This window comes from Hesperophylax consimilis, chromosome 6 (genome assembly GCF_061612785.1).
Source record: "Hesperophylax consimilis isolate HC1 chromosome 6, BYU_Hcon_1.0, whole genome shotgun sequence".
Lineage (NCBI taxonomy): Eukaryota > Metazoa > Arthropoda > Insecta > Trichoptera > Limnephilidae > Hesperophylax > Hesperophylax consimilis.
In genome coordinates, this window is record NC_142841.1 from 25,764,094 (window position 1) to 25,786,747 (window position 22,654).

General features: G+C 36.0%; 1 protein-coding gene across 3 annotated transcripts; it reads right to left on the reverse strand.

Moving 5' to 3' along the window:
• Positions 1-208: 208 nt before the first annotated feature.
• On the reverse strand, positions 209-22,465 carry LOC149423126 (carbonic anhydrase 2-like). Of its 3 annotated transcripts, none has more exons than XM_089632492.1 (10): positions 22,281-22,465; positions 19,083-19,183; positions 14,376-14,509; positions 13,131-13,182; positions 12,584-12,613; positions 7,655-7,819; positions 5,522-5,720; positions 2,385-2,451; positions 1,730-1,951; positions 209-489 (listed from the first exon to the last, which is right to left on the reverse strand). In XM_089632492.1, exons 2-10 carry the CDS (start codon positions 19,156-19,158, stop codon positions 382-384), a joined length of 1,053 nt encoding a protein of 350 aa, XP_089488618.1. In that variant the 5' UTR covers positions 19,159-19,183; positions 22,281-22,465; the 3' UTR covers positions 209-381. The 3 variants fall into 3 exon arrangements, with proteins under 3 accessions (XP_089488618.1, XP_089488619.1, XP_089488620.1); XM_089632493.1 differs by lacking the exon at positions 22,281-22,465 and adding an exon at positions 20,500-20,727; XM_089632494.1 differs by lacking the exon at positions 22,281-22,465 and adding an exon at positions 20,448-20,486.
• Between the last annotated feature and the right edge of the window lie 189 nt (positions 22,466-22,654).

A 22,654-nucleotide genomic window follows, 5' to 3' on the forward strand; every position in this document is an offset into this window, starting at 1 on the left:
AAACAAAGTGAATAGCTTGTTTTAAAAATTAATAGTGTGAAAAAATAGTACCGTTAGTATATTTTTTTAGAATACTATGCCAAGCTGTAAATAACTACTTTACAGGAATTCAGTTTCAATCAAATCAGTCCGATTAAACTAATTTAAAAAAAAAACATTTTTATTTTTTTATTTGTGTTAGGCAATTCTCCCTAAAAAGAGTGCTTTGTTTAAAAAATATGTTATTCCTATATAAATATAACATTTCTTGTACAGATCTGATGCCTCTGATCAGCGCCTTGGCTCGTTGGCTTATTGGCCTCCTTGGCAAGTTGGCGCCCGGAGCGGATTGCTCCAATTGCACCTGCACAGGGCAGGCTTGCTTCTGATGGACTGTATTAATTAACAAGCCTCGTGTCTATATATAATTCTATTTTTCGTAGATCGTGTGTACCTAAAATTGTTTACTATGGGTGGTCCGTTATTTGTGTAACTCTTGAACACGTTCACCTGGAAAAATAATAAATTATTAATTTTAATATTTAAAAAATCCTGCTTTTTCAGAGTAAAAAAGAAAAAGTTTGTGACAGGAGATCAGCAGTTTCAGCTTTCCCGTACATACTAATATAAAAATAAGTATAGTTTGTTGTATTGTAGATATATACCAGGGTAGTTTGTTGTACGAATGTACCATGGTAGTTTGTTGTATGTATGTACCAGGGTAGTTTGTTGTGAATATGTACCAGGGTAGTTTGTTGTACGAATGTACCAGCGTAGTTTGTTGTATGTATGTACAAGGGTAGTTTGTTGTGAATAGGTACCAGGGTAGTTTGTTGTACGAATGTACCAGACCATTAACCCTTGACTATGTGCAAAAACGGGCGGTCCGTTTGATAGATTCCCCAATCTTAGCAAACGGACTGCAATCTTTAGAGCACAGGCGTCAGGTAGGTATGCTGTCCTTGTTCTATCGGTATTACAATGGAAGATGCTCTAAGGAACTAGCGTCATTGATCCCTTCGGCACCGGTGCGTAGTCGGGATACACGCCAAACGCGCGCCCAACATTTGTACACAGTTGACATTTGTCACATGAGAACGGGTCGCTTCTACGATTCGTTCTTAAGTTCAACAGCTCGGCTGTGGAACGAACTGCCGGCCTCTGTGTTTCCTCCGTCCTACAACATGGGACTCTTCAAGACCCATGTTCACTCCTTCCTCTCCACAAAAAGACCCTCCACACAGCATCCCCAAAGATGACATAGACCCTGAGGGAAATTATTTTCTTCAGGGCCTCCTGTGTGGAGTTAATATAAAAAAAAAATATAAAAAAATACCCCTGTCAAGTTGTGCAAGTCTATAAGTCTGTTCTGCCATGTGGTATGCATAGCAGATCGTGGTAGGGTTCATAGAAGTAATTGTTTTGCACGCTACTGTTAATGCAAGGACCCCACTCCTTCTCGACAGGAGACTTTGATAACGAGTCTCAGAGAGCAAATCTTCATGATACATGAAGGGCCAGCCCACAAACAACGTAACAACCCGTCAAACCGCGCCTGCCGCTCGCAAAAACCTCAAGGGCGCTGTGTCAGATATTATTAGAACTGCTCCAATCGCACAGGGCCGGCGCTGAATGCACGAAGAGCACCCGAAATTTTGTCTTTATTATGGACACCTAAGATTTTGTTTCTGTATTTGTTCCAAATCATTATGTTTGTTCCATTACCGGTCTTGAAGGAAACAATACTTACAGATCCATAAGGTATTGGTAAAGGCTGTTCGAAAACTATCCAGCGCACATTCTCGTTGCACTGCGGCGTGGTCAGAGAACCCTTGAAGGTGTAGTAATGGCTCCCCCAGGGGACCTCCACCAACTTCAGGGGGAATATGGCCGGGAATATCAGCTGGCCTTTCTGGGCCTTGGTCAAGGTGGACAGCATTGACTCTACGGAGGCCAACACTCGTTTTGAAGACTGGAATTCAAATATTCATATTTATTGTATGAGAGAATAGCGAGTGCTCCAGTTCTTTATGTTTTGTAACAAAAAGTTACTAATAAGAATTTCAAAATTTCAGGTATTTTTCTTAAGCCCAAGGATTTTCTGGTATTCCCCAGAGTGACAAGTACTCTAGACTCTCTAGAAGACAGTAATCAATAATCTTCGGATGATTTGTTATTTTGTGTAGAGCCGTTTTTGTGAAAAATAATCTCAAGGGTGATGTGTCAGGACTATTAAGTATTAGCGCCTTATCAGCGCCTTGGGGCCTTGATAATTCGACGCCCGGAGCGGAGTGCTCCCATTGCGTCCGCATGGGGCCGGCCCTGCTCAAGGAAGGCATTTATAACATGCAACCCGTTATGGACATTGTAGTATTATTGCTAACATTATGAATAATAAGTATTACCTTGAAGAGTAATGCAACCACCGCAATAGCTTCCGGATCACCCGATGCAAGCGCAACCGATGCATTTCTGTAACCATAATAGAAACTCCATTAAGACGAGACAATAAACCCAGAATCTTAACGACGTAAGTGAAGCAGCCGTGCACAAAAATATGCGATGAGTGGTCCTGTGTATTGGACAGATCTGGGGTTGAATTTGCCCCATTAAATCTCTAAAATAAAGTGAGAATCTGACAAGTGATAAACTCGTGTAAAACAATATTCAGGATGGAGCTACAATCATTTCCAATTTGGCAATTTTGTAAATGACAATTCAAAGCAAGTTAGAGTTAATATATAGAGGCAATATAATATACGTAACTTACTATTATAATGAAACAGAAATAAAATACCTGTTTTAAAAATGAATAACTGAAATGATATATCTGGTTTTCAATAGATATACCTACGGTATACATAGTTATGTTGTATCATACACAAAGTCGCCCCACTGTTATTATTACGTAGTTCTAATTTTTATTTGTTTATTGTTATCACTGACAGCGGCAATAAGCATAATGTGTATTTTTAAATTTAAATATAAATATAAATTAAACACTTGTTTGGTGCTAAATTAATAGATGTTAATCAAAAAAAGAGGAAAAAAAATCGTATACTTAAACAATTGACATTTCTAAGAAGTGGAGAAAATTAGTATTAAATAATCATTCTTCAAATTTAATAATTAAAAACATCCCAAAACTATCCAATCAGCTTTTTATTCTAAAAATAAATTAAAACATTTTATTTTATATAACAAGAATAAGGATGATATTTTACACAAATCAGAGAGGGGTTGATAAATGAATTTGTAATGATTGTAAATTTTTATACAGGTACGACTTCTAAAATTTTTATATTAGAGCTAAGCATTGTTAATAATCAAATATTTTTTTAAATAGCCATCTCTTATATTTGTTTTCGAGTTGATACCTGTATTGATAATATTTTTAATCTTAGTAACTCTTTGATTATTTTATGTTAAATTATTAAAGTTTTCGATGTAAACATAAATGTGTTATTTTATATAGTATAAAAATGCTACTTTATGATAAATCTTTCAATTTTTTTTATAATAATAATCAGTTAATCACCTTTGATTATAAGATTTTTGTCTATACTTTTTAAATTCGTTAATTTTAATTATCCTGACGAAGAAACTTATTAATTAAAAGTGGTGTAAGTAAATTATTTAACAATCAAAATGACGCCACAAATTTATCAACTATTGAAGAAGAAATAAATATGTTAGTTGTACCCACATCTCTAATTTTAAATCATAGTTGTAAGTCATATACCTCGCAGTATTTTGAGTAGAAATTATGAACCTTTGTCCATAGTTTTAAGTAACTAATTTCTTATAAGTCTTAGTTGTAAGTAACTAGTCATATGTCTTAGATGTAAGTCACTAGTTATAAATAAGTAGAACCCCGTTAATTCGAACCCCGATAGTTCTAAAAAACACGTAATTCGAAATTTTTGCCAAAAAATATCCACAGAAAAAAATTTTCATGCAAAATTGTTTTTTAATTCGAAACTCGTTAATTAGAAATTTATTTTTATCCGCACACGAAAATTTGTTTGTGTAATTCGTAAAAGTTCGATTTTTGTGAAAATAAATCATAAAATTTCGTAAATCTGAATCTAAAAGACAGCCATGACGGTAAAACGCCGAAAGGGGTATTTTTACGTGATTATACAACGTCCTTATTAGTATTATTATTTTGTAAATCGGAATCGATTTACACTGGAATGTCGTATTTTTTTCCAATTTATTTCGAATATCCGAGTTTGAAGGACCGAGAAAATTCGTTTTACGCGGAAATATGTCGTAGTTTTATGAATTTACACCAAATATCTGAATTCAAAGCATCTGCTGCGACGGAATTCGAACGCTAAATTTCAATTTTCGCGGAAATACGACGAATATACATCAAATATCTGAATTTAAAAGACCGGCCGCGACGAAAATCTGCCGACAAAATGCGATTTACGCGGAAAAATATCGTATTTTAACGAGTTTATTTCAAATATCTGAATTTCAAAGAACCGGCGCGACGGATAGCGGATATCTGAATTTAAGAGGTCGGCTGCGACCGAAATCGGCCGCGAAATTTCTATTTACGCGTAAATATATCGTATTTTTACGAATATTCAATGTGAAGAGTAGGCCGCGGCCGAAATCGGCCGCGAAATTTCGGTTTACGCATAAATATATCGTATTATTCGAATATCTGAGTTTAAAGGACCGGCCGCGACGTTAATCGGCCGCGAAAATTTGATTTACGCGGAAATGTGTGGTATTTTTATAAATTTGCTTAGAATAACTGAACTTGAAGGGCCAATCGCGGCGGAAATCGGCTGCAAAAATTCGATTTAAACGGGAATAATTCGTATCAATACGAATTTACTCCAAAGATACCACCCGAATTTGAAGGGGCGGCCGAGGAACTCGATTTTCGCCGTTTTTTTTTGTTCATAAAATTTCGAATTACGTGGGAATTCGTTAATTCGAAATTTGATTTTTGATGTCCGCTGGATTTCGAATTAACGAGGTTCTACGTATCATAGTTAGTTGCTAGCTATAAGTCTTAATAATTGTAAGTCACTAGCTATAAATAGTCGCAAGTTACAAGCCATAGCTATTTGAAATAAATTTTAGCTGTAAGCTATTAGTTTAATTCTTAGAACGGGTTGTTTCGGAGAATTTGAACAATTGATCAAATTTCAAAGTTCATTTCCGTTTTCTGTGAAAGTCCTATTCAACTTCTGTTACTATATCACCATAGGCTATTAGCATGAGAGAACTAAAATAATGAGATAAATAATAGAGATAAATAACAGAACTTGAAAAAATCTTTCACAGAACTTGAAAATTAACTTTAAAATTTGAAGAATTTTTCAAATTCTCCGAGGCAACCCATCCTTAGTGAAAAGTTATAGGGCATATAAATTAAATTATAATAGTTATAATCATATAATTATAAAACGCCCTTCTTGGGGTGATTTTCCGAAGAAAACGCCGCTATTGAGGTCACAATTTATTATTATTAGATCTAGTCGTTAGAATAAATACACAATATATTATAACCACTCACTGGAATGTAGCTTTATAATGCACGAAATGCAACTCCATGGCGTATTTCTTTTCATTGATAGTATGTTCCGCTCCTGCTATGTCGGAGTCCCCCCAATGGGCGTGAACGTTGGCCAATCGGTAGCTGCCGTTGAGAGGTCCGCCATCCATCGTGGGCTGCTCGCTGGGGACCCCGCTGCCCCAGGGGCCTCGCACTTCCACTGGAAAAGAGTTTAATATTAGTTCAAATTGGTCTCATTAAAACAACCTGCAGAGAACACACAACACAAAAAATCTAGCCAAAAGTTGCAGTCTGGATCAAAACAAAATGTACCCACACATTTTTGCAGAACTTTAACATCAACCAAACCCATTTAAATATTCACTTTCCCATATCGTTGAAAAAGCCATAGAGAATAATACCAAATCTGTTATTTTTTACTTCGGGAAGACTATTAAAATATTTTATCCTTAAAATAAAGAAAATAAAGGAGTTTTGTGATGAATTTAGTTTTAATGGGTTTTCCTTGAATATTTGTAAAAGTGGTTCTTTTTATAGTCGTTAATTTTTGGAAATTGGAAAATTTTGAACGATGTTGCTAATGGGAATGTAGATTGTTATTTTAATTACTTTGATAATTAGATTAAGGATGGGTTTTTTCACATAATTTGAACAATTCATCAAATTTCAGCGTTCATTATAAGGTTCTGTGAAGGTCTTAGTCATGTTTTGTTATTATATCATTATTAGTTGCTTGACAGAACTGAAATAATACAAGAATTTGAAAAATATTTCACAGAACTTGAAAATTAACTATGAAATTTGAAGAAGTGTTCAAATTCTCTGAAACAACCCGTCCTTACACTAAGCTAGAGCGATGGAGAAGCAGTAGACTTAAATATAGTTTGAAATAAAATTTTAAAATTAAAAATAGTGGACAGAAGAGACATCTCTGGTCAGTTTTGTATAGATTTTGCTCTGCAGATGAGTGATAATGAATTACAGTCATCTTTGCATTAATCAGATGGATTGATCCGAATTATATCGTTTGACAAAAGAGGTCGATTTAACACTAAAGGTTTAAAATATTTTTGTCACAATAATGTGGCAGTACTTTTGGAATTACAATGTGCTAATTCATTATTATTCTAAATTCTACTCTCTTGAGAGCTGGTTGACAGATTATAATTTCATAGTGCGAATGCAAATATTATTGTGCCGATTTGCCGTCCGCTGCCGGATTTGAAGATAAAGGAACTAAACTCAATGCGAGTGATATTTTTTGGTGAGTCTTCTGTTTTTATGTATTTGATGGCTGGATTATAAGTTGTTACTTCTCCTGCAGAGTGAATTTAATAATCAATCCATTTTTTTCATAGGGAATTAATTTAATCCCTGATGGTCTGTGTGACTACAAGCCAGATCATCACCAAGCGGTTTATACGATGATAGGAAATTTTAAGCCAGTATCATTGCAGTGAATACAGTAACAACACGTCCTAAGGGAAAAAAACATTTTCACTAGCCGATCATGCACTAGCTTCGCCAGCCACACGAAGCTAAACACAAAGTCAGGATAGTTACTTCGGTGGTGGGGGGCCATACTACCTCAAACAATAGAATCCAAACCTATAAAACTATCCTGGCTTGACATGCTTACCAACTGCCTTCTTCACTAGCTTACTAGATTAAAAACAAATCTAGTTACATTCGACAGTGGTTTGGTAAAACCCTTCAAAGCTTTGCAGGAGACGATAAACTAAGTTTTTTTCCGAATTATTAGAATTAATTAAAAATCTTAAAGTTTGTATGAAAGTGGCTATTTGTTGAAAGTGAAACAAAAACTTTAGTAAGATAACTAGGATTCGGTTCCATGAATACACACCTTTAAAAAGTGATATAGTCATTAAAAGTAATGCAACAAAAACTAGGTTAAATAGTTACCTAGGTAACCTATATAACCTAGTTTTTTTTCATCGCTTTTCATGACTTTGGATGTGTTGAACTGTCATTTTGATCAGATACCCGGTCACCGAACCTTCCCATTAATCCATTTTGAATTAATAACTGGAATAACGCCTAATAATCATTTTTTAAATTACCTTATTAATTAAGAATATTTCTTAGTCTATTTATATTAAAGAAGTTCGTTACCTGTGTGTCCATTGTTGATTATGTTCATCTGAGGGTGGATATCATTGTAGTTGTGCCATCTGATGCAAGGAGCCTCCATATCCCTCGCCTCAGCTGTGTCAATATTTATAGGAGACTGATGTAAGCCGTCGCACTGTGGGAACTGGGCACCCCAGTTAAATTGATCTGAGAAAAATTATTTCAAATATATTATTATTTTTTTTTTTGGATAATGAATGACAACTCTATTTTATACGATATGGATTTAAGATTACCACTACGCAACCGAGATCTTGCAAATAATACAAATCGTACCATACACAACAAAGCATATTATTCTGTTTATGTACCTGTCTGTTACATTACGTACTTTGATTTTCAAGTATGTAACGGTTCGCCCTTCTACATTTATACCTACGTTAAAATAATGATTACTCCTCCTGTCTGATTTGCAAAATGTTGTAACATCCTGGTCATTGTCCTTCGATTTTCCTAAGCTGTTGGTGGCGCCCTTTAGAAGGAATACCTTAAAGGAAACCCTAGCTAAGCCTTTCGATTCCCGTATGGAACATACGGTAAAAGATCTTAAGAGTTGTTTCGCAATAATGCCCTTTTTAAGCGTTGTGTTTTTTTTGGTTTTGAAATTCATATGAGATATGAACGAGCTATTAATGCATATGTTTGTGGTAATCCTGTTTCGTTTAAATTAAAGTGAGTGATCCCTTTACCATTGAATTTTTTTTTTTACTTTTCTTATAAGACCGTGCGCTTAACCTACTCTTGTCCCCTACGGTACGCTTAACTCTAATATAGTAGTAATCACTTGTAAATTTATTTTTTAAACTCTTTCCGACCTTAAATATATCCGAGAACATGAAATAGTTTCGTTATTGCACAAACTAGTATAGTATAGTACTGACATGCATAGAGCGTCGGTTTTCGGGGGAATTCCCTGTCATCTCAGCTCCGGGGTCGCCTCCATCTGTTTTATTATATATTAATTTTGTTACTCGACACCTTATTCTTTTAAAGGGAAGGGATGAGAAGGGGGGGGGGGGGAGAAGGGGTAAGCTATATGATCGAAATATTTTTTCAAACTACGTTGGCTCCTCCACTGACCAATACGATAGCGGTGGATGGTGATCAGAAATCAAACGCTGACTCCGACGCGGCTAGACTATCCCCCATTGCTGGCAACCCATTTCATAAAGGTACCCTGACCAATGCGGATCCGTTCACGTCCGAGAAAAAGCGAATTAAGTCATCACGCCATTTCCGAAATCGCTCCAACGCCCATTCCTCCGGACGAACTACTTTACTGAGTCTAGATGGGGGAGGTAATTGCATCCCATATCACGATACTAACGCGAAAAGTGTGTCGTGTAGGTTTCGTCTGATGAAGCTCAAACTCCCACGTGCCGTCAGACCTACACTCCACCTCAAAGAAGCTGCTGTAATTCCGCCAAGGGAGCGTTCCAGTTGGCTTACATCATCTTCCCGGTCGACACCATTGGATAATGTGATAGCGCTGCGGACTTATTCTCACGTAATACCACGCCGTCACCCCCTCCACGTGGATTTTCACAGACGCTCAAGATGCCTCCATCCTAGACGCCCCAACTGCTGACCATGTTCCCGTTCATTACCAGGTGGCATCTCAATTTTCATTCCACTCTCACGCCCATCACTCAACACGGTCCCGTCAGAGGGAAAAGTTTTCAACAACCCGTCGGTCCGATCCGTCCGCGTTGGCAACCCCTATCACGTGATAGCGTGAGAAAAAAAATCATTCTGACTAGTCCATATTTGTGGGAGACGAATTTGCAGCGACACTATCAGACATTAACCAACTATGAAGTTTAATCGAGGATTAAATTCGGGAATGAGGTAAGGTTTGTGAATGATAATATCAGTCTTGTTGGGGAATCCTGAAAATTGACATGTTGATTTTATTTACATATTAAAATGGATTAGTGGTAATTGTTAGTCGACAGATGTCAGCAGCGCACGTTCTACGTTAGACTGGTACACCTTAATTGGAAATGAAAACCACTTACCCAGCTCCTACCCGCTAAATAGCAAACATCCAGGTGGGATCTACACAACCGTTGCCTTGGGTGGAGTGCCCGCATAACCACTAGATTAATTTTTGGATAGCTTCAATCTTATTTCCCTAATTTTGATTGTGTTACCCTCGCTATTCGCCGTAATGAATGCACTTCGATCTTCCCTCCCTAACCTAGTAATTATTGAAAAAAATTTCGTTGTAACACGGCTTCGATCGAGCCTAACACACGCGATAGCAAGACACTTATGTATATAGATTTTCAATTATAAATTTAATTTTAGTCCGAGACTTCATCAAAATCCCAACGAGAGATCTTAACACTTGCGTTTTATTTTATTCGAGAAGGAATTTTTGGGTTTATTATTTTTTTGATTACAATTTTTGTTTATAATCCGCGACTTTATTTAAATCCATTACAATCGCGTTTAATTTTATTCGAGAAGGAATTTCAGGGTTTATTATTTCTTCAAACACTGAATAACTGTATGTTTTTGACCAGAAAAATTTTCTAAGTCCAGAATAAATTTCCGAGAGAGTAAAGTACCACGTGATTAGGTCGTAGCGCGACGCGTATATTTTCTTTGAACGGTTCCCGGCGATTTGTGACGAACTCCGTTTAACTAATTGTTTGACTAGAAATTTTTCTAAGTCCACGAATAATTACCAAGTGATATTAAGACGTAGCGCGACGTGTATATGTCTTTGAACGGTTCCCGGCGATTTGTGTTGAACTCCCCTTCTATTCCCCGTGCATGACGTTTTATACCGGCAAGTAATTATGTTTGTCATTGCAATCCCACCTTTATCGAAGTGCTACGGCCCTATCTTTCTCGCACAATATTCTCTGTGTCCCTTAAATCTTATCGGGTCTGCCCTTCTGCGTTTCTCAGAAAAAACGGGCATTTGCCGTTTCACAGCACAGGCCCGTACTGGTGAAATTCTCAAGTTCGCCCCATCTGGTAGATGTCTTCTAATCCGTCAGAATTGACCTATTTTTCTAATCTAAATTTTTCGCGTTTCTATTTGGTCCGTGGTGTGTGTAATGATGACCTTTCCTTTTGTGCGTTGAGACAGCCCCTTACGCGTAACTACTCAAAATTTTCCTTTTAACTCTTCGTTTTCGTGAATATCTCCTATAGCCTCTCCCCGGTCTCCTCTCCCCCGTGTAAGAATAGGACTTGCAACTCGCCTCTTGTCGAATTAAATGGTGTACACGACCGTTCCCCCCTCTACCTTCCGAACCAATTACTTCCGACAATCATTCCCATTCCAGCGTATGCTAAATCCCTTGCGTACGATCGTCTCCTACACCTCACATTTAGTAATCTTCCTTTTTCCTTGGTTTAGTATAACTATTTCATTCTTCACCGATTATTTCAATCTCCTAAGGTCCCCTCGGTACTCGTTCTAGTTGAAATGTCCCAGTACTCATTATGTCACCTATTTTTTTTATCCTCTGCCCGAGACCGCATCGATTTGATATCCTGTTTATTCCTCCGGCCAGTTTTATTTCAAGAATTATTACTGAATTTTCACGGCCCCTCTCTGCAATTAAGGGTGTTAACCCTAAGGATACTGCCACACGCCCATTTTTTGTCTTCGTCTCTCATCTCATTTCACATTAATCAGAGGCCTCAAGCCCCCGTCACAACAAAACCGAACGTACTTGCTCATAATTCCTCTGTTAATGGTTAACCCATTAATTTGATTTAATTTGATTATTTAATGTATTTTCTTCTTCCATAAGCCCCGTGTTAATTTTATTACTTTCGTAAATGATTATTAGTGTCTAAATGGTGCAAAACCATGTTCGAATTTTTTCCAAAATTAACCCGCTCGAGTGCCAGAAATCGCCAACCTTTCTCCTTCTTTTAACCTCGAGTAACAGATCTGTTGCCACCAAATCTCGCTCCGTTCCAGTGATGCTACGCCTCTAAAAAGGGTTTTGAACCCCTAAAAATGTCAAGTTGTTCAGCCTTGAATACAGCTAGTGCGTTCACCTAATCATTTGGTGGGAATATTTCCAAGGTCGATGCCATATAAATCAAAGCTTAAACACACCCCCCCTCTTAAATATTCTTTGTCCTGTCAGAAAGTCGCGCCCCCTTTTTTTTCTGTAATCATGACTGGGCAATCCAGTCCTCCCGTTGCGACCCCAAAGGAAACCTCCCACACATGTTTGACCGGTCAGTGGTTGAGTGGGCATAGCGCTTGGGTCTCACCCGAGCGTCGCGTGTTCGATTCCTCGACTGGCTAAGTCCTCCATCACAACACAAGCAACATTTTCGGCTTTCTGTGGTGGTAGTAGGAGATTTTCAAACATTGTTGGATTATTCGTAACCCGGGAATGTTTGTCTTTCTTTTAAAAAAAAAAAAAAATGTATGCAGTTCCCTGTAATTCATATGTGTCTGTCCCGATAGATGGCTCTACTATGACGGTTTATATCATTTACCTTGGGAAAGACCTTGGTCCATCACAAGTATCAGACTATTTCGGCGATTATCTCCATTGAGTATAATATATTACAAACCTTAATCTCGATGTTTATCTCATGTACGTCTATTTATTTTGAAAATACCGAACTAGAAACATTTTGTTGTTTTCTCCTCGAAAAGCATTTTTTTACATAGGGGGATGTTATGTATTCAATGGCCCCGGGTCAAAGTTATGCTTAATGGGACTAACGGACTTGTGCAATACTCTAGTGGCTTGGCCTATTTCAGCAAATCGCATCATACTTTCCCATTGGGAATGTATAGCGAGCGTGGGCAAACAATGTACTTAAATAGGCTAAGCCATGAAAGTATAGAATAGTCTGACACAGGCATAATGCTTATGCATTAGGTACCTACCTAATTGCGTATTAAAAAAATGACATTACCTGTGTGATCCCAGAGTGATTCCGAACTACCTGCAAAAAATACCATTTATTTAAATATTTCAAAACGTACACTACAAAATACACTATAAAATGCTTAAAAATCTAGATTTTTAAACAATTTTTTTTCTGAATCATCAAAATTATTTTCACAGCGTTTTCCGTATGGAAGTCGATTGCATCGTGATTTCCATCGTGCACCTTGGATCATTTAAATTTTCATTAACTATCGTAGAATAAAATTAGACATCATATTATTTCTTCCACACTTTTAAATATTTAATATAATAAGAATGACTAGTGTTAGTTCCGTACTGAGTCCGGGAGGCGTTCGACGTGCAACATATATGACCTAGACAAATGCGAGCAAGTTCAACTGGTATGAAGCAATATTTAACACAATTGATTTCGTTTCCCTCTTTGGCTGCTAAAACAATTATTTGTTAGTTGAAAACTTCTTCAAACGCTAAGAGAGCAGTGTGTAGTCTGGGGTCTGGGCTAAATAAAATTCAACACGTTTATTAAAACTAGTTAAGTATTGTGTGCTCACCTGGCTCCATAAATGCTTCTGAAATATTAAAAGGTCCTGCGATGTTATCCAACTGAAAGTACAATAAAACATATGAATATGGACAAAAAAACAAGCCAGACGATTAAAACAAATCCCGAAATCGAAGAACTTGTTGATTATTAAAGTGAGAGTTGAACCACAACAATGAGGTCGGTGGTTTTTTGTTTTAATAAGGTATTTTACAGATTTATATAATCATATTACAATACACAAGACATAATTTACATAGATTAAGATATTTAACAACAATTTGTTTTAGGGTTCTTTCCTAAATTGACTGTTGAAACCTTCAAAGCCAATGTTGATAATGTCCAGAAACTTAGAGAGTTCATTTAGCATCAGTAGCATCACCATACCTCTTGTCATGCTATGCTGGGCTAGAACGTCCTTTCTGGCATGTGAAATATAGAGCAAGTCGTGTCGTGTTCGGTACGAACAATTTTTAGCATTCCAGGAGGTATGGGCTGTCAATAAAATAGTTTTATTTTATTTTAAATGCTGTTACTATAGTATAAAGATACCTTGGTAACTTAAACTAAATTTGTTCTAGTAAATTCTATGTATTTTTGCTGGTACGAGGCCCAAACAGCATAAGCGTATTCTAGTTTTGATCGTATAATGCTGTTGAACATTGATTTCCCTCGTCGAGGTCCCTTAGTATTTCATCATTTAGCTTATAATCGAATTTAATTGGGTTTTTATAACGTGTATTTATTTTATTTTGAAGAAAAGCTTATTCTCACCGGCCATTTTCATTCATCATTTTGTTTTGAGCTTTGAGCTTCTAGCTTTGAACTTTGAAAAGAGAAGAATTCAGACGATAAATTACCAACCTTAAATATAACAGTTCTAATGGAAAATTACTTTTTTTTATTTCCATTTTCAAAATTTTCACTGATTTGTCGAGAATACGCCAAACGATCGGAAACCACCGAATCCGGTCCCCGCGCATTGCCACTCGCGTGATAATAGTGGAACACTATTCAACACTTCACCTATGACAAACCCATGATTTTTCACGGGTCTGCGCTTGTATTATGCTTCGTATACATACGCGAGCCGAACTGCCGACCTGAACCTCAACTTATGGGAAAGGAACGAAGCAACCGAAAATGACAGTTTCTTAGTTTACTTCCCGTAATTCATGGCTCGGCTCGCGTTTCAGTTCACATATGTGTACGTACCATTACATATATATTAATGTTTAATTTTTTTACTACTCACATTTTCCCAAAGAGTCTCATGTGGGATGTTGTACAAACTCTCCGAAAGCTGCGATGCCAACAGTTTATTGAGGACATCTATTTTTCTATTGTATCGTGTATTTACGGACTCCAATTCATTTTCAAATATACAACCTGAAACAATAAAAAAATATGGTTAATTGACTATTAAGTATGGTTAATATGTAGCGATGCAAAACGATTTAAACGAAATATATCAATGGACAAATGATTGGCTTCTAAAACTCAATGTCGAAAAATGCACTGTCCTACATGTTGGAAAAACTAACCCTACACTTGCCTACAAACTTAATGGAACACCTCTAAAAGCAGTGACATTAGAACAAGACTTAGGAGTTACCATATCACAGGAATTGAAATGGGAACCACACATCGCTGGAATTGTGAAAAGAGCAAATTCACTAACATATCTAATCAGGAAAACCTTCCTTGACCTAACACCGGACACGATGTTAAAAATATATAAAACATATATGTGCGACCTCTCCTGGAATATGCTTTCCAAATATGGAGTCTTTACTTCGCAAAAGATATAAATCTGTAAGAGATAGTACAGAGATGTTTCACTAAAATACCAAGAGCTCTGAAAGATCTACGATACGAAGATAGACTCAAGGAACTAAGATTACCAACCTTACAAGAAAGAAGAGAAAGGGGTGACTTGATCGAGACTTTCAAAATTTTATCCGGACATTACAGTTGCCCTAGCATCCAAGTTCACTACTAATAAAAATATAAATATCCGTGGATACTCAAAAAAAATTACTAAAACGCCTTTTGCATCTAATCCTAGAAAACACTTCCTTGCAAATAGAGTAGTGGATGCTTGGAACAAACTCCCACAACATGTCATCGATGCAACAAATATAAATCAATTCAAAGCTCTATTGGATTCACATTTGGAGAGAAGAAAGGACTTAGTTCAAACTTAAAACAACTCAATTACTGTCAAACTTGTTGTGAAATCAGATATGAGCGCATCAGCAGAATGCTGCCTGCTCATTAAATAATAATAATAATAATGCTACGAGAATTTTCTGGAACGCTCGCCAATGCAAAACGCATTGTAGCGGGAACACTCTAGACACAATGCGAGCGTTCGGCGTTCTTACCAACCAGAGTAACCACCAAGCGAGCGCTGACTGCTTGCTGCGTACTAAGGAGTTGGCATAAACAAATGATTTTTCATGATTTGTCAGATTTAGCCATAAATCGACATAAACCAAATGCTCTTAAACCCTGAACAGAAATGTTCCACACTGAACTGCGCTGCAGACCGTTGCCTTACCATAAAACACTTCGTTTTCTGCGCAGGGTCTTGTAGCATTCGGTTTATGTTGATTACTTTCCGACCCGTAGAATGACAGGCTTTCTGTTCAAATTTTATTTTAAAAACACTGCACAAGTTAGATCATAACAATGACATGGAGAAAACTTATTTAACAACATGAAATATTGTTACATTATTAAAGATCTGGTCTAATTATTCATTTTCCTCTTAAAAACGGAACTGCAGGCCTTCAACTAATGAATTGACAGAGTTTGTAACAAATTTCGTAATCAGTTAAAAGCGAATGTTATATTAGGACGGTGGAACACGTGTTCATACAAATATAGATATTGACATACTGATATTGTTGCATTCCGTCATGATATTTATTAGGAAAAGAACATGTGTTCTCGATATATTCTGAATGACTAATATTTTATCATGATATTTTTTAGATAAACAATTACCATTTCAATAGCCGAAAATCTAAAATAATGCATTAATCTTTCATTTTAATTTCGTTAAAACTGATAACTTGAAATCTATTAATTCTCCACGCCATGTTTTTTTAGGCTTGTTTTGTATTTATGTATATGTTTTTATAAACCCAAACTAAGAACCTATTTTAGGTTCTTAGGTTCATATTTTTGATTAAATGAGACAAGAAAAAAAATCTTAAAACTTTCACGTCAATAACAAATGGCCGGCGAGTGAACAATGGATTTTAATTTTATCGAAATAACTATTAAAATGCATTTTCGATTCCTGGAAACGTCCCCGTTTTTTGTACATTTACCATTTAAATAATTATTGTTAAGTTTGCTCAGATCAACGTATGTGCTAATAATTTTACAAACATAAATATAATATAACAATAGACATTATTTGGAAAACATATTGAAGACATTATTAGCGATTCTCAAACGAAAATTCGATACAGAAAAATAAAAAATAGATTTCTGGGTGCTTGATTTTTCCTTGTTGATAATTTAATTTGCTTCACATTTCTCGTCACGTGTCCGTGTATCTCGTCACTGTAATTTAATTTTAGTAAACCAAAAATAGGGACACGCTTAATGCGAAGCTTAATGCCAAATCACTGTTTTGATTAATCTTTATAACGAATTGGTGTACATTATGAATACCAAAAAATATGTTTTAGATAAATTGAAGGTTTTTCTATCGTTTCGCTTGAGTAGAATACAAATAAAATAATAAATTACTCAATAAAAAATATAAATGTAAACTACTAAAAAAAATATTGATTCAATAGAAATGTATGAACGCGTAAGGGAAACGAATTTTTGAAAATACAGTATTATAGCTTAGATTATCTGTGACAGTTTTACTTGATTAACTTTTTTGCTTTCTTATAAAAGTATTTACAAAATAAATAAAAGCCAGTTTTGTGCTTCAAATCGAACGTTTCTAGACTCCGTTTGTCAAGCAATTTTAATGTCTATTACCTATGATATAAGGTATACCAAGAATATACACATTTTTGGCATGTAGCTTACTCTTAAAGTAGACACGTGACACATTACACTACACGCATTATGGCTTGGCCTATTTCAGCCTATCCCTCACCATACACTACCAATAAGAATGTATGGCGAGCGATATGCTTTTTTAAAAAAATTTTTTAGATTAACTTCACACAGGAGGCCCTGAAGAAAATAATTTCCCTTGGGGCATATGTCATCTTTGGGGATGCTGTGTGGAGGGTCTTTTTGTGGAGAGGAAGGAGTGAACATGGGTCTTGAAGAGTCCCATGTTGTAGGAGGGAGGAAACACAGAGGCCGGCAGTTCGTTCCACAGCCGAGCTGTTGAACTTAAGAACGAATCGTAGAAGCGACCCGTTCTCATGTGACAAATGTCAACCGTGTACAAATGTTGTGCGCGAGTTTGGCGTGTATCCCGACTACGCACCGGTGCCGAAGGGATCAATGACGCTAGTTCCTCAGAGCATCTTTCATTGTAATACCGATAGAACAAGGACAGCATACCTACCTGACGCCTGTGCTCTAAAGATTGCAGTCCGTTTGTTAAGATTGGGGAATCTATCAAACGGACCGCCCGTTTTTGCACAGAGTCAAGGGTTTTTTTCAGGTATTTAGGGGCTCCGGACCAGAGATGGCGCCAAATTGGACAGTAGGGCGCACTTGCGATTTGTACAAGGTCAGCAGTTGTGTACTATTAAAGTATCTGCGGGCCCTGTACAGTACGCCCAGCTTCTGAGATGCCAACTTTACTCTGGCTTCATGGAGCCCCCGTACCTGAGCTGGTCACTTATAGTTACACCAAGCATATCAATGGAAGGCCTGTTCGGAAGATTACTTCCATTAAAGGAGACTAGATTATCATTTGGATCCCTTTTAGACGTAATCAGACAGGATTGGGTCTTTGAAACATTAAATTCGACGAGATTATTTTTACCCCAGGAGGAAATACTCTTGAGATAACCGTCCATTCTCTGCTTCAAAGCCTTCCGAGCCGTTGGAGTTTGTGTGCCCTTTGGGGGCTTGTCAAACAAAAAGCTATCATGAACTGTACTGTCATCCGCGTAACAATAATCGGTGCACATGTCAAAAGGTCATTGATGTGCAACAAAAACAAAGTCGGAGATAGAACCGATCCCTGTGGGACGCCAGCATTTATGGAGTGCGAGGAAGAGGTGAAACCATCAGCAACCGCCTGAATCGACCTATCCCTTAAAAATTCAGCAATCCACGTACACGGGGATGCGGGAAGTCCGTAAGAAGGCAATTTGTTGACAAGTCCTCGGTGCCAGACCCGGTCAAAGGCCTTGGATATGTCTAGTGCGACCGTTTGGGTCTTACCGTGACGTTCCAGGCATCGCCCCCAAACATGCGTCACATACGCGAGAAGATCACAGCACGAGCTGTTCCGCCGGAATCCGTATTGACGGTCGTTGATAATTTTGTTTAAATGTTTAAATGGGCCAAGCCATGAGAGTAGGTAAAGTGCAAGTGAGTCAACCCTTTTATTTTCCAGTTGTCATGTTCTATTGCACAGAATAATAATACTTGCACAGTAAAAAATTAAAGTGTAGTTTTGTAATTTTTGTGGCTAATTAATTACTGATTACTGATTTTGCGCCAAGAAAAGTTCAGCTTTAAATATTTAATGACATCTAGTTATTAAATTTCTTAAACCTTTTTTGATTTCTTCATTAATATAACCTTTGGATCCTGGTGTATTTTTTGTTGTTGTTGCTTCATTAATTTATTTTGTTCTGTTGATTTTAATTTATTAATAGAAGCCATTTTGACCTAATGTAAAAATTACTATTTATCTTGCTGATTGCTTTCTCATGTTTATTTACCAAAGTTTAAAAATATATGTGAAATAAATGGAAAACAAATGAAATCCAGATTTACTCGTTTTTGTACTTACCAGAAGTTGAATAATTTGATAAGAAATTATTTATTATAACAGTCCAAGTTATAAATATGAAATAAATCGACTTCATTTCTGTTCTGTGAAGTTTTCAAGGTCTGTAAAAAATATGAATACAGTAATTATTACATTTTGCATTTTAACAAAGTAAAAATTACAAAAGGAATTTTAACAAAGCGGTGTTCTAAAAAAATATTTAATTTTATTTTTTATTTTTATACGCCCATGAGGCGTTTACATTTGGTACATAAGGTTACAACTTACAATCGTACTAAGGTTTACAATGGTTAGTAATAAATTAAATGTAATTATCCACCAGATACTAGGTCGATGGTGAAGGTTTACATAAAAACCATAATTCCGGACATATAAACTGCTACTGTTGTTCAAAGCCAATATTCCACCTTTATTATTTTGATTACATTGCAACTCCGTAGAGTGGCAATTAAACACACTTTTGAAAAGTGTGATATGAAAAAAAAAAGGAACAAAAAATTGGCCCATAAACCTAACCCAGCCAGTAACCTCTTTAACACGGTTTTTTCATCAATTTTCAAGACTTTATTTCACTTTTTAAGAGTGTGTTTAATTCCAACTCTCCCGAGTTACCCGGTTATCCTTTAATTCATAGTTTATTCCATATTTTTAGGATTCCTAATTTTTCCTGTACGTCTGTCAACTCCAATGTGTTGCTTCAGTATAAGAAAAGAAACATGGAGTCTATTTATGTATATGTCAACAATTTTATTAATTATCAAATTAGTTATTTCTATACAGTACCCATTATGAACGCACAATCTGTGTTAATTGTATTATGCCATTTTCGGAGAGCCTGAATGCTGATGATGACTTGATGCAAATGGGAGTTCACTCGCGTGTACTCCTGTAATATCGAGGATCCCCAGATTCTGTTTTTACTGACTGAGGTTCATGTAGACCATTTTGTATAACCTCTGGTCTATAGTATAGGTACTGGAAATATCTATAGCTGCATACATTTAAAAAGGAGCTGCGTGTATACGCATATTTAAATTGTTTTCTTAAAAATGAGCATCTGTTTACATGTTAGCATTTTTTTTATAAACTTAAAAGGCCCTATATGGCTTTTAGTTTTATGTTTACGCGCCAAATTACAATTTATATTAGTATATTAAATTACCTGTTACGAAATCTGCATTACCGATAGTTTACTGAGCTTCAAGCTACCAAAAGCTACATGGCTTATCTATGTATATTTGCCGAGTACAGAGATCATGCAACATCATTGATTAGTCAATGTGGAACATACATCGCGCAACATTTCCCGCGTCTTTACAGCACTCGGTTTTTATCGATTCCTTACTGAACCGTGGGACTACTCACCTTATTGAGACATTATTTTTGTCGGAAGGAAATCCTTGACGCTCATAATTACCTGAGCACAGCATGTTGTTCAATAATCTATTGAATGATCTATGTTATTAATTGTTGTTTTTCCTTCGCTGAAGGTCAAGTACTTATAGTCACCGGTCCTCCTTCCAATTCACAGGAACGTGAACACTTAAGAACAGGTTCTCTTGGCGACGTGTTTATGTGTTTTCCATTCTTAGATAACCTTCTCAATCCTACATTAGACTCCACATAATAAAAATCTATGCAAATCACCGTTATCATAAATATCGTAACTGTGTCAAATGATTAAGTACCTATTGTGTAATGTAGAGAAATAAAATAAATAAATCTAGTGTCTAATACTAACTTAAAACACTAATTAAAACCCAATTAAAATATAGACACAGATAAGGTTTAATCAAATGCATATTTAAATTTGTACCCATTTAAATTTATAATTTTTTTCAACTAAAAATGTATTATTTGTTCACTGTGAAATGCAGTTAATCCATTTATTTAGTAGTCTTGTTTAAAAAATATATTTATTGCAATCATGAAATCACCGAAGTTTAACAGAAAAATGTCTATCTCAGAAGAAAGGTGATTGAGAGTGTGATTCATTCTACCCAAAAATTGGCTTCGGTGGTTTTAATCACGGAGTGCTCAAGTAAATTTAATTTGTGTTATTTCGAAAAAACACTCTCAGTATCGCCCTGGTGTAAGACCACCATTCAGAATTGAAACGTTGATTTTTATCGCTATTATTTTTTTTCCTTTATTTATTCTCATTTCTTTACACATATAATACATAATAACATAATATATACAAATAGTATAAGCAAGAAATGAAAACCAACTAAGGCACTGCCTGAGTGTGGGTAATATAAAAACGATTACTATATTTCCAAGTACTTACCTAAAGTATAAAATACCTAAGTTTTTTTTGTTTTTAGTTATTATAAAAAGTAAAGAGAAAACATAATGTACTACAGTTTAGAAAGTTACAGCAAGTGAGTTGTAGAAAGGATAGATAAATTTATAGAAAAAGCGTTACAATTCAAATGGCTTGAAATGGCTTTTGCCGTGTTTGGGGATGCCATAGTCTCACTGGCTTCAGATGGTTGGGGAGAAGTTGAAATAAAAAAAAAACGGCATGATCGTTGGTAGATTGGTCCTGCCTCTTGGAAAGATAAAAAACCTGTGTTGCTGGCTCTAGTGAAGTTATCGGGGACATAAAGCGTAATACATTTTAGAACAACGGTAGGTACCTAGTGTGAATTTAAATGTTCATTGTTTTAGAAAGAATAAACGGAGTGAGTGTTTTAGTACAACTTCACGACACGATAAGTAGTTAAACTAAATACTTATCAGTCAGGCCATGTTAAGAGTCATAATAACAACAATAAACGCAGCGTATAAAAATACCAAATTTTAAACGTAGAGACAAAACATTGTGTGGTAGTTATGTTTTTAGAGTACATTTAACACTTGCCGGCGACATAGACCCGGTATACGGTTGATTTAAAGCTAGGCTTGGTTGGAATGTCGAGCTTAGCCCGGTTTGGAACATTACACGTACGAGTATATAGCATATAATATATAACCCTATATATTACATTCAGTATTGTTATGTCTGTCGATACAAGAAGTGGAAAGTCTAGGAAAAGCTGTGTGGTTTGCATGCAAACTATTACATGTATATCTTTAGATTTCAGGTCACTACGATTTCTACAAAAAAAGTAACCACAATCTAAAATCGCAAAAGTTACAATAATATAGCATTTTCGGGGCTTGTTATAAAAATATTAGTTTTTTCACACTAACCTTTTAAAAACTGTATCTCAAGAAATCAAATCACTTTAACACTTTAAAAAAAATTGAACTTCTATCGAAATATTAATTTCCTAGCTTCTCTCTTCAACGAGATGTTGTCTGACTGAACATGAACGGGAATTTGATATAAGATTATGTGTAGCTTCGGAATCGCTTCAAGTAACAAGGTATTCGCTGAGAGTAGGGTTGCCATCTCTAAAATTTGGCAACCAGGACAAGAGGCGTGAAAACCCCGGATTTTAGAGCCCATAACCCGGACATGTCAACAGGTTTTTTTAAACACAGTCAGTAATAAAAACAGTTTAAAATTTCATAAATCACCTTTTTATTTATTTTGAGACCTTAAAATTGAATTTTGTCATCTT